The following is an 11,296-nucleotide window of genomic DNA, read 5'->3' as shown; positions in this document are numbered from 1 at the left end:
TGGTCCTGGTCCTGGTCCTGGTCCCGATCCCGATCCCGGTGCTGCGGGTCCCCGCGCCCGGTCAGTGCCTTGTCCCGCTGGGGTGGCTCGAGGTGGGGCTGAGCGGGCCCCTCCGGCCCCGACAGGGCTGTGTGGCTTTTATCTCTCAAGGGATAAAGTGAGAGCCTCAGCCCAGCTCCTCCTCGCGGGAGAACGGCAGGAACGGCTAATCCCGCCCTGTTCTTCCCGATGTTTGGCACAGAGCGATTCCCGAGGCAGCTCTAATGGGGCCTGTGACCGCACCGGGCGCCTCTACCTGTACCACTACAACGAGGAGCAGCCCTACATCCCACTGACCGAAATCCAGCGCATCGACACGGCCGCCGTCCTGGACATCAAATGGTAATGCTGGACGGGCCAGGGCTGGTGCCACCCTGGACATCCTGGCCCAGCCAGGCCTGGTGCACAGCAGGGGCTCCAAGGGAATCTCTCTTGGCTCTTAGCATGGCAGCAGCAGTTATATTTACCACCCAAATGGTTCCTGACTTGCTGGAGGGAAATACTTTCTCGTTTGTTCCAGTGAGCAAAGAGTGCCTCATTGCTGTGTTGCACCTTCTGCTCGTTTGTTGAGCAGCTGGTCAGTGATTTTGTACCTCATTTTTTATATAATGGCATATAGTACATCTCCCCTACATCTAATCCCCTCCACACAGGCTTGTGGCAACGTGAGGAGCCTTAGATTTTCTTAACAGGGGATCTTTTTGGTCACGTACCTTCTCCTTGTGCATCTTGGAATAAAAGTTATGACTCTGCTCTCCTCCTAAAATAGAAGAACTGTGGACATTCATCACTTTAATTTGGTCTTTTAGGTGCCACGTTCCTGTTGCAGAACATCCCATGGTTGGCATTGCAAACTCCACAGGCGCCGTGGAGTTTTGCCACCTGACTGGAAGTGAGGTGGGTGGCTGCAACGCCTGCTGCTGCTGTAGCTGGTGTTAGCCCAGATTTGATACATTCCTATATTTACTAGCAGTGTGCAGGAAAGCTGGATGGTTTCCATGGCTCTCTCAGTCTGCTTAGCTTTTTAAACACCTGTTTTGTCTTCTGATGTTTGTCATAAATTCTATGAACTCGTTCATGGCACCAGAGTCAGGCTGGGCTCTACCCACCTGCACAGTGGGAGATGAGAGGCAGGAGGGGAGCAGAAACAAACCCTGGAACTGTCACTCGAGAACAAGGATGGATTAACTGGTAAACAGCAGGAGGTGCAAAGCTGTTAGAAGCCAGGAGGAATGTTGGAGTGGGGTTTCTTTTGTGGTGAGTAGGGAGTGATCAGAACCATTCTCAGAGAGCAAAGTCTGTAAGGGAATCCCACAGTCAGGTTGTCATTTCTCCTGCACTTGATAATTCCCTGAGAGGAAGCAGAGTTTAGGGGTGGTTTGGTAGGAGATGGGCAGCAGAAGGGTGGGATCCTGTGTGGGCATGTCTGCCCCTCAGCTGGTACTGGGTGATTATCCAGTTCTGTGGGACCCTCCTGCTTACCAGTCTCTGGAAAACAGAGAGTAAGCAGTGGGAATAAGCAGTACACCCGTTGTTACAGACCTGCTGTCTTCCCAGCCTTAACCCATTCCTTTTGTTTCCAGTAGAAGAACAGCTGCATGTTGGAGCCACGCTTCAGGGTGGATCTCGGCGCACAGCGACTGGCCTTGTCCTTGGACTGGTCCACGGGACGGGAGCAGTGGTGAGGAGGGGAGTGAAGGCTGGCTCAGTGTGTGGGGGACAACTTTCAGGAGAAGCTGAGGACTTGGATGAATGAGTCTCTAGTGGGTTTGACTTTCTCCATCCCAAGTGTCCCTGGTCCTGCTCTGGAAGTTGCTGTTTCCCGAGCAAGGGTAACAAAGGAACACAGACATGTACTGTGGCCACTGTAACAAGAGCAAAGGCTAAAACAGCAACAAATGTGAGGTTGTGCTCTGGGGAATGGCAGCAGGTGAGCCAGGGACATGTCTTCTGTTGCCTTTGCTAAAAGGAAAGACTGGAATGGGATGCAGATGGATCCACTGGTTTCAACTCTGCTTTTAGAACAGCTGAAATTTTAATGTGAAGTTCTGCTTAAGAACTGCTGCTAATAGCACACATAGGAAGTTTAAACATGTGTGAGAAACAGGAGAGAACTGATTTGGAATTGGCTCCTTCCTCCCAAACACTCATACATGAGATTTCAGGAACGGCATCACTGCAAGAAATACCCTGAATTAGCTGTACCTTGAGGGGAGGTAAATGTGTCCTGTGAGTGCAAACAGAGTGGTGCCTTTGGCGTGAGGCTGGAAACTGAGGGGATCAGGCAGGCACTGCTTAATGCTCTAGGGCAAATACTTAGTAGGTTTTGCTAATTAAAGCTGTTTCTGTGCATGTTGTTTAATGAATAAGTAGAATTCCCAGCTAGACTTCGTCCTTCCCTACATTCGATTATTGCAGTGATGAAAAGTGCCTTTAAAGCCTGTCACTTTTGTCGCTTGAGAGACCAATACTTTCTCCTAGAAACCAATAATTTCTCTGTAGAAAGAGGGTGACCCTGTATCTCTTACGTGGAAATTTGGGAGATTCAGTGTGTAACTAACATTCCATGTAGAACTGGAAAGAAGCCCTGAGCCATCAGGGCAGTACCTGCAGTTGCAAGCAACTAAATAAAAGGGACTTAGTTCATGTCAGGAAATGTCAGAAAATCTGTGCACTGGGAATTGCAGAACTTTTGCCAGTGCTCCAAGGTCACCGTGTCCAGAAACTGCAACTGTACTGTGGCACAGGAAGAGAGCAGGAAAGGTCGGGATCAGCCAGTGCTTCGATAGCAGGGGAATAAAACATTTCTTTGTACTCCAGAAGAGGGGAGAGACTCTGAAAGGTCCTTGCCAGTCCAATTTGGAGGAAAAAAAAATCACTCTTCACGTGGAATTTGTTTATTGATGTAATCTCAAGCATGTGAGAAGTCCAGTTCTGCATCTCAGAGAAGGACAGAGCCGAGGGTGGTTCCTTCCCTCCCATGGGTGTGAGTGGTGGCTCCCTGTGAGATCAGGGAGTGGTGGTCACTGGGGCAGCTGATTTTAGGGTGGGATGGGCTGAAGCTGAAAAGAATCATATGACTGTGTCACTCCTGCCACTGTGCTGCCAGTTCCTGTCAGTGTTCAGCCGAATCAAACACGATTCAGTAATTCCTGATGTTTTCCCTGTATCCCCTGTAGTGGATGTCCTTTGAGAGTGATCAGCAGTGATTCAGAGGGGAAGCTGAACCTTTTCTCCATAGATGAATCTTCTCCTTCTGTGCATGTCCTGAGCCAGTGGGAAGCTCACAAATTTGAGGCATGGATTGCTGCTTTTAATTACTGGGACACCGATATCGTGTATTCAGGTCTGTGTGGGCTGGGAATCTTCTTTGGGGGTGTTGGGCAGGGGGCATCTTGTTTAGGGATGTGTGTTCCTTGGGATTTTACTTTCCAGGGTCGGGTGTGCTTTCATCACACCTCTTGAAAGAGCTGGAGCCTCTGCTGGGGGTAAAAGGCTTCTTGATGGTGGGGAGTAGTTGGAGTTAAGTAGGAGAAGCTGTGCCCTGTAAACTGAACTTTGGGTGGCTCTTGGCAAAAGAGATTATATTCTTTGCAGTGTGCAAAAGAGACAGAGAGCTTTCTGAGTCCAGTCCTTTTGACTTCTAATTTTTTTTTTCTTAACAAAGTAAGGATATTGTTAATGCAAGTGTTTTCTGTGGTGATGGATATTGTGAACCTCAGTGTGATGTTTGGTGTGTCTGTTAAATTCTAAGAGACCCCAGGGCTGGAAAGCATCAGCTCTGTATCACTGAGTAGAAAGGGACCCACAAGGACCATCCAGTCCAACCCCTGGCCCTGCACAGACACCCCAACAATCCCACCCTGTGCCCCAGAGGATCATCCAAACTCTCCTTGAGCTCTGGCAGCCTTGGGGCTGTGCCCACTGCCCTGGGGAGCCTGGTCAGTGCCCAACCACCCTCTGGGGGAAGAACCTTTCCCTGAGATCCAGCCTGACCCTGTCCTGGCACAGCTCCAGCCCTTCCCTGGGTGCTGTCACAGGGACCACAGGTTGGAGCTGCCCCTCATGAGGAAGCTGCAGACTGAATTCTTTGTCTCAGTGCTCTGTTCTGTCACTGGCTGGTGCTGGGGGTCACAGTGTTTTGTCCCTGGCAGGAGGGGATGACAGCCTGCTGAAGGGCTGGGACACCAGGTGCAGTCCAGAGGCTCCAGTGTTCACCAGCAGGAGGTACGTGCCACTGTGCCCCTTCCCAAGCCAAATCCAGAGCTGTGCAGTGCCAGTGAGTCCTGGTTCTGCCTGCCTTGGGAAGTGCAGGCATCTATTAGTTTTTTCCATCAGGACAACTTCAGATTGAAACTTTCTTCTCAATGTCCTTCAGCATAACTGCTGACTTCCACAGGTGAAGGTGGTGGTAGTTTCTTTCCAAGAGAAGCATCCTTTCTAAGAGAAGGATTTACTCTTATTTTGGGATTTTTTAATGTGTTAAATTTGGATATCTTATTATGGAATTTTTTTTTAGAAAATGTTTTGTTCTTCACTGTTCACTTATTTGAAGTGATCCCTTTTCTTTCTCTTTTTCCATGTTTTAAAATATGATTAAAGCAATATAGACAACTCTCCAGTGAAATTCTGTATGTAACCTTAAAATACACTGGGCACTGCTGCCATGGAAATATTAATGTTGGGAGTAAAGTCTCCTGGGAATGCAGTTGTTCTGCTGAAATTCTTCAGGGCTCTGAACAGCAATTTATGGTGTAAATATTACTAGAAAATACTTGTGCTGAGAGACTGTGAGAGAGTAAGTTTTGCCCTGGGGAGGCTGCTGGACTGTGTAGATGGAACTCTGCTTGGGTTCACTGGACTGGAAGTTGAGCTCACCTTCCTCTCCTTTCTGAGACACCTTGGTGCAGTAATCCTTAAAACTCAAGGGAGAATCCCTTCTCAAGCTGTGCATTGCTGTGTTCCCTCTGCTCTGTCCCTCTCCTGCAGACATTCCATGGGTGTGTGCAGCATTCAGTGCAGTCCCCACCGGGAGAACCTCCTGGCCACGGGCAGGTGAGTCCCTTCCAGCTGCTCTTCCCTGGTGTGACCAACCTCCTCTGTTACCTGGACACGCTGCTGCCTCTCCAGGAATCCCATGTGATCTGTCCTAACCTTCTCCTGTGCTTGTTGCCCCAAATGCTCTGTGTTGCTGTTTGTGGTGTCTCCAGCTACGACGAGCACGTGCTGCTGTGGGACAGCAGGAACATGAAGCAGCCCCTGGCTGACACCCACGTGGAAGGAGGGGTGTGGAGGCTGAAGTGGCACCCCACACGTGATTTCGTGCTGCTGGCAGCCTGCATGCAGAGCGGATTCAAGATCCTGGACTGCCGTGGGAGCCTGGGTGAGTGTGCAGGGAGCAGAGACGCTCCTGGGCTGCCCTGCTGCTCTCCTGCCCTGCCTCCAGGTTCATGGGGGAGCTCCAGCTCTGACTTTCTAGAAGCATCTAGGTGATATCCATAGACTTTTGTTCCAGTTTGAGGTAACTCCTCCAGCTTTCCCAGCTCTGTCCTCACTGCTGGCCTGCTGGGTTGTGCAAAGGCCCTGTCACTGTTCATATGTAAATCCCTCATAATTCCTTTTCACGGGTTGGTTTTGGTGAGATGAGCTCAGTTGGTCAGAGCATGGTGCCAGTAACACCAAGGTTTGACCCCTGTGTGGGCCATTCACTTAAGAGTTGGACTTGATGGTCCTTGTGGGTCCCTTCAACTGAGACTATTCAGTGGTTCTGTGATTACCTGTTGACACAACCATTCCAGTTTGTGTTTGTTGTGAGGATTCACAGAGGTTCTTCTGAATGTCGGGTGGTGCTTTCCTGTCAGCAGGAGTCACTGCCCTGCTGGGGAACTGGTTATTGCCTCAGGGAGGAGGTGCTAAGCAGCCTGGTTAATCCAGAATAACGTGAATAAGCCCTTTGTGTGAATCGCGAGGTATTTCCCTGATGAAAAAGCTGTTTGCATTCACATTACAGATGCAGTTCTTACAGCCTTCTTGGGTTTCTTCAGACCTTGGGGCAGCTTAGGAAATGAGGGTAACATTTCTCTTGTATAGGGAAGGCAGGAACTTGATGTCCAGTTACTGTCAGTGAAATGCTGATGGCTCATGGGAAGAATATCTGCAATGAATTAATAACCAGGACCTGGCTTGGAGATCTCCCAGGTGTGTTCCTGGCTCAGTGGAGACTGTGGTGTGATCACTCCTGTCTGTCTTGAGCCTTTGAGGGTATTTTGGATAATGAGGCTGTTAAGGCTTATGCATGTTAAACCCTCTTCTGCCCAGGGAGAATCCAAGCCTTTGAGAGGTGGCTGAGTCAGTACCTCCTTCCTCCTGGAACGCTTCACCCTGTGGTGAAGAAGGCAATAATCAGAGAACTCTTCCCATGGGACACAGCCAGTGCTGGGGTGGCTGCTGAGCAGCCACAAACCACAACTGGATTTCTGCTCATTTCCTGGTTTTATTTTCTTTTTTAAAGCGGAGAACACAGAGGAATGTGCCATCCTGTCATCCTATGTCCTGCACAATTCCCTGGCCTACGGGGCTGACTGGTCCAGGCTGTGTCCCAGGGATTCCTTGCCTGCAGCACACGACCCTGCTGCCATGTGCCAGCCTTCGGAGGAGCTCCCGGGAGCAGAGGAAGGAGACGAGAGGCTGAATTTGCAGGTCCAAAACCTGAAGATAATTTATGAGTCTCCCACAGCTACTTTTGATGTGATCCTGGATGAGGAGAGCGAAGGCCCGGCCGTGCCGTTCGGAGTGGGGGCAGCTCCCAGGCTGGGTGGGGACCCTGGCCTGGGCAGGGGCTCTGCCTTAAAGGGAAGTTTAGACCTGGCTGGAGGCCCAGATCCCGGCTCAGCCAGTGGCCCTGAGTCTGGAGCCAGGAGCCCCAATGGAACAGGCCTGGACAGCAGTGGGGGCTCAGCCAGGTCCCCAGACAGCCCCAAGGAGACGAGCATCGTGGCCACTTGCTCCTTCTACGACAACATCCTCCATGTCTGGAGGTGGGAGATGAGCCTGGGGACCACTCCTGACGTGCCAAGTCCTGGATCTCCATCCAGAAGAACAGCTGAAAGTTTGCACTGACCAGTCCCAAGGGAGAGGGGCAGGAAAACTGAACTGAGAGTGACAGCTGAACTTATCACCCTGCCTAACTCCTGTTGGGCCTTCCCAGTTTTACTGCTGAGCTTGGGAGTCCTTCAAGGCCCACACTGATGGAATTCCCGGTGTTTTATTTTCAGCACAGGGGAAACCCTTTGCTTAGAGGCCTGTGGTCAAGCACAGACAGCTTTATTTAGTTTTTCTCTTAATGTCCTGGTTCCAGGTGGGACAGCCCTCCTCTCACAGGCTTTGTACCTCAGATTTGGATCCTTTCAAAGCTGGTTTGCATTTCACATTGATCTGCTAAGCCTGTTCTCCTCCTTCCATCACAAACCAGACTGTGCTGCTATGAGTAGACCCAGCATGTGATCAGAACGTTCCCGGAATGTCTTGGAAAAGCCCCTGAGCAGAGGCTGATGTGTAAACCAGTCCCTTGAGAAGAGCTCAGGCAGGCCAGGCACAGTGCAGTGTGCTTGGAGAGATTTTTAATAGCCATTCTGGTTCAGGAGGAGGTGCAGATGGAGGTGTTGTGGTGAGCAGGGCCTTTCTTTTGAGGATCCTGCTGCACCTCCATCATTTCCCATCACTCCTCCCCTGCTGGCAGTTTCCCTCATCCCTGCCTGGTTTAGATAAACCCTGTAGTAGACCCTGCCCTCATTTAGTGCCACTCAACTGCCCCCCACAGCCTCTTGTATCCAGCTCATGTTTTCTGCTCTCCACATTTAGGTCCAAAGTCAAGATCTTTCAGTTTTTTAAAGGTGAACAGCTTTAAGATCAAAACCTCCACAAAGTCTAAGTGGTGTTTCCTGACATCTTTTTAAGTTCAAAATACGTACAGAAACCAAAACCTGAACAGCATTGCCCAAACTACCTCCAGGAATGGCTGCAGGATTTCTCATGGTTGCTCCATTAGCTTTCTTTTTTCACTGTGAAGTATGAGCAAAACACCCTTTCTGGAGCATTTTATCTATCCCTAGAAACAAAAAACCAGCTTAAACTAGGTAAGTAAGTCTTAGCTTGGGTGGTTTGTCTTTGAATGTCCTAAAGGATGAGTTGTCTGGGGGAAAAGAAACACCAGCAACAGATCTCTGTATAACAGTGCTGCATCCAAATGAGATCCAGATGAGAACTTGACTGCTCTGAGACCCCCTGCTCAGGGGTGACTGTGTATTTTAGAAAAACACTGAGCACTGTTACATGAAGATTCATATTAGTACTGCAAACAAGAGCTTTTCTTAAAAAAAAACAACAAACCAAAACATGCTATTTTTGGACGTTTCTAAAATAAAGCCAATATAAGTGATTTATTTTTCTTGGTTGTTTTGAGGTTTAAAAATCAAAGGAACTTGGCTCAGGCTCGGAGGGCACTTGGTGAATGTTCTTTGGGAGTCAGAGCAGACAAGCCAGTTTCCTGGGAACATGGAGGGTGTGTCCTTGTAGCTCTGTTTTAAAGCTTGTAAGGCTTTTTATTGCCCTGTGAGATGGAGAGGAAACAGCCTGAGGGCAGCAAAGCTGGAGTGCTGTCACTGGGGCCAGACTGGGGCACTGGTTTAGGCTTTAGGCCAGTCCTTGCTTTGCTCAGAAAAAAGAGGAGACTCCAGTTACAATCTGCCTTCACATGGGGTGTGGGGGCAGTGACGTGGTGAAGACCAAGCTGGAACTGGTGTGAAAGGGCACAGGATCTGCTGCTCCCCAGCTTTGCATTGCCCCATCCTCCAACCCCTCCACCTGCAAAGTGTCCTGGCTGGAAAGAAAGTCTCTGAAAGGAAGGGCTGAGGTGCTGCACCCAAAGCTGAAGGCAGAAAACCACCCCCTGTGTATAACTGTTACTCTGATGAGCTTCACAGGAAGTAAAAAATGCAGAGTTTAACTGGAGTTAGAAAAGCTGTGCCTTCCCTTCCCCCACTGTGGGTGATCCCACATCCTGTGCCCCTGCACTGACTTGTGTGGGGATTTGGGGCTGCAGGACTCAGACCTGGGAGCCAGAGCAGCATCAACCCCTCCTGGCCCTCCCCAGCCCCGAAAATATGGGGGTTTGCAGACACCACCTTCAGGACTCAGACTGGATGCTCAGAGCACACACTGAACATGTCTCCCATCTCCCGGAGTGAACGTTTTCATCCTTAATTTAACTCTTAAAGAGTTTAATTCTTAAACTTTGCAGTACTTTATCTTTAGAAACCTCACAGGCCCCTCACCCCGAGAACCTCCAGGGAGGGCTGTGCTCTCCAGGCACGACTGTGTGGAATGAACGGCCACTTTCCCCCAGGATTTAAATCACACATTGCAGAGGGACAAGGTGGAAGGATCTGCTTTAATGTCCGGTGCCAGAGCCAGTCCTGCGAGTGCCGGTCGTGCCTCGCCCCCGCCGAGGGCGCTGCTCGTTCCCTACCGCACGTAGTTCTTGGGGAAGAGCTGGAAGAGCTTCCCCTCCTGTGTGGGCTCGAAGCCGTACTTCTCCAGGTTGTCTGGGTCGAACGTGCCGTCCTTCACGTCCTTCTCGATGCGCGGAGCCACCAGCTCGTCGAAGAGCTGCTTGGCCGTGGCGGGCGGCTCGGAGCCCTCAGGGGCGCGGTACGACACGTAGGGCCGCAGCTTGAAGCCCGTCAGGTCGGGCACGATGAACTCGGGCACCATCTCCTTGACGAGGAGGAACTTCTTGTTGCTGGTGAGCACGCCCAGCTTCTTGGCGCCGCGGCCCTTGTTGAAGCTCCGCGGGCCGCGCTTGCTGGTGAACGGAGACAGGCGGTCGGCGCCGCGCACCAGCCCGCGGGCCAGCTGGGACAGGAGCCCCATGGCGGGCACCGGGCCGGGCCTGCGGGTATCGAGGGCTCAGCGAGGACGAAGCTGGTCACTGAGAACGAGGCCGCTCCCTGAGGGCACTCTCAGTGGCTCAGCGGAGCCAGAGCCGCTCCCTGAGGGTAGCGGGGGCTCAGCGAGGCCGGTCCCTCAAGGCACTCAGAGTCTCCCGAGCCGGGCCGATACCTGAGGGCACCGAGGGCTCCCCGGGCCAGGCCACTCCCTGCAGGCACTCGAGTGGTCAGCGGAGCCGGAGCCGCTCCCTGAAGGCCCCGGGGGCTCGGCGGGGCCAGTCCCTCCTCACGACCCCGAGCGGCCCGTCCACCCTCCCACCTCCCTACCACGCAACACCGCCCGCTCCCATTGGCTGACAAACACCAGCCAATCCGCAGCGCCGATGCTCCCCTCGCACTGTTCGGTCCAATCATCGGCGAGCGTCCCGCGGGATGGGCGGGGCCTGGCGAGGCCGGGGCTTTCCCGCCAATCAGCGGTGGGGGCCGGGCCGGGGCGCCCCCTGGCGGCGGCGGGCGGGGAGTGCGCCCCGCGCCCTTCGGCCCCGGCCCGGGGAGCGGCGGGTGCCGGGAGCCGGTTCGGGACCGGGACTGGGAGCGGGATGGAGACCGCGGCTGGAGCAGGAGCTGCAGCAGCTGCAGCAGCTGCAGGTGAGGGCGTGCCAGGGTGCCGGGCTCGGCGAGGAGCGGCGGCGGGACCCGGGCCTTGCGGGCGGTGCGGCCCCGCGGTGCCCCCGCCGGGCGCCGGTGTCGCGGTGTGCCGGCGGAAGGGGGGGTTGTTGTTTCTCTCTCGCGTCCCGAGACGTGACTGGGCGAGACGGGACAGGGCAGGGGAGGGCGACCCGGGGGTGTCCCGGGGCTGCCCAGGAGGGTAACCCGGGACTGACCCGCAGGATGACCCGGGGGTTGACCCGGGTTCGGCCGGGGAGTGACCAGGACGGTGACCCGGGACTGGCCAGGGGGTGACCATGAGAGTGACCCGGGTCCGGCCGGAGCTGACCAGGAGGGTGACCCGGGGCTGGCCGGTGGGTAACCAGGACGGTAACCGGGCTGACCGGAGCTGACCAGGAGGGTTACCCTGGTTGACCCGGAGGGTGCCCCGGTGCTGCCCTGCCCCGCAGCCCGGTCCTGCTCCGGTCGCCCCGCACGGTGTCGGTGTGCCCCGGGCAGTGTCATCCCGGTGTTCCCTTTTCCTTGGAGCACGGGTGCCCCGAGGTGGCTCTGGCTGTGCCACCGGGCTGTGGGCACCCGGGATGTCCTGTGCGTGAACACCTGTGGCTGTGGAGGAGTTTCTTTAGGAGACACAGCCCTGT

At 53.4% G+C, this 11,296-nt stretch overlaps 3 protein-coding genes across 3 annotated transcripts in view; 2 read left to right on the top strand and 1 right to left on the bottom strand.

The window, feature by feature from the left end:
* DPH7 (diphthamide biosynthesis 7) overlaps positions 1 to 9,023 on the top strand; it is a 9,526-nt gene extending 503 nt beyond the window's left edge. The window contains exons 2-9 of the mRNA XM_017835319.1: positions 242 to 381; positions 849 to 936; positions 1,626 to 1,720; positions 3,219 to 3,385; positions 4,194 to 4,266; positions 5,029 to 5,094; positions 5,250 to 5,422; positions 6,551 to 9,023. Of these exons, the coding sequence (XP_017690808.1) occupies positions 242 to 381; positions 849 to 936; positions 1,626 to 1,720; positions 3,219 to 3,385; positions 4,194 to 4,266; positions 5,029 to 5,094; positions 5,250 to 5,422; positions 6,551 to 7,158 (1,410 nt within the window). The 3' untranslated portion in view covers positions 7,159 to 9,023. The remainder of the gene's footprint in view (positions 1 to 241; positions 382 to 848; positions 937 to 1,625; positions 1,721 to 3,218; positions 3,386 to 4,193; positions 4,267 to 5,028; positions 5,095 to 5,249; positions 5,423 to 6,550) is intronic.
* A 443-nt stretch (positions 9,024 to 9,466) lies between these two features.
* On the bottom strand, positions 9,467 to 10,319 carry MRPL41 (mitochondrial ribosomal protein L41). The gene has a single exon (XM_017835321.1). It carries the CDS (start codon positions 9,967 to 9,969, stop codon positions 9,562 to 9,564), a length of 408 nt encoding a protein of 135 aa, XP_017690810.1. The 5' UTR covers positions 9,970 to 10,319; the 3' UTR covers positions 9,467 to 9,561.
* A 251-nt stretch (positions 10,320 to 10,570) lies between these two features.
* Positions 10,571 to 11,296, top strand: part of PNPLA7 (patatin like phospholipase domain containing 7) — a 132,630-nt gene continuing 131,904 nt past the window's right edge. Inside the window, exon 1 of the mRNA XM_017835270.1 lies at positions 10,571 to 10,634. Within this exon, the coding sequence (XP_017690759.1) occupies positions 10,586 to 10,634 (49 nt within the window). The 5' untranslated portion in view covers positions 10,571 to 10,585. The remainder of the gene's footprint in view (positions 10,635 to 11,296) is intronic.

The sequence above is a fragment of the Lepidothrix coronata genome, unplaced genomic scaffold (assembly GCF_001604755.1).
Source record: "Lepidothrix coronata isolate B3197 unplaced genomic scaffold, Lepidothrix_coronata-1.0 Scaffold254, whole genome shotgun sequence".
Taxonomy (NCBI): domain Eukaryota; kingdom Metazoa; phylum Chordata; class Aves; order Passeriformes; family Pipridae; genus Lepidothrix; species Lepidothrix coronata.
Note: the sequence above shows the minus strand (reverse complement) of the source record. Positions and strands in the feature narration are given on the sequence as shown.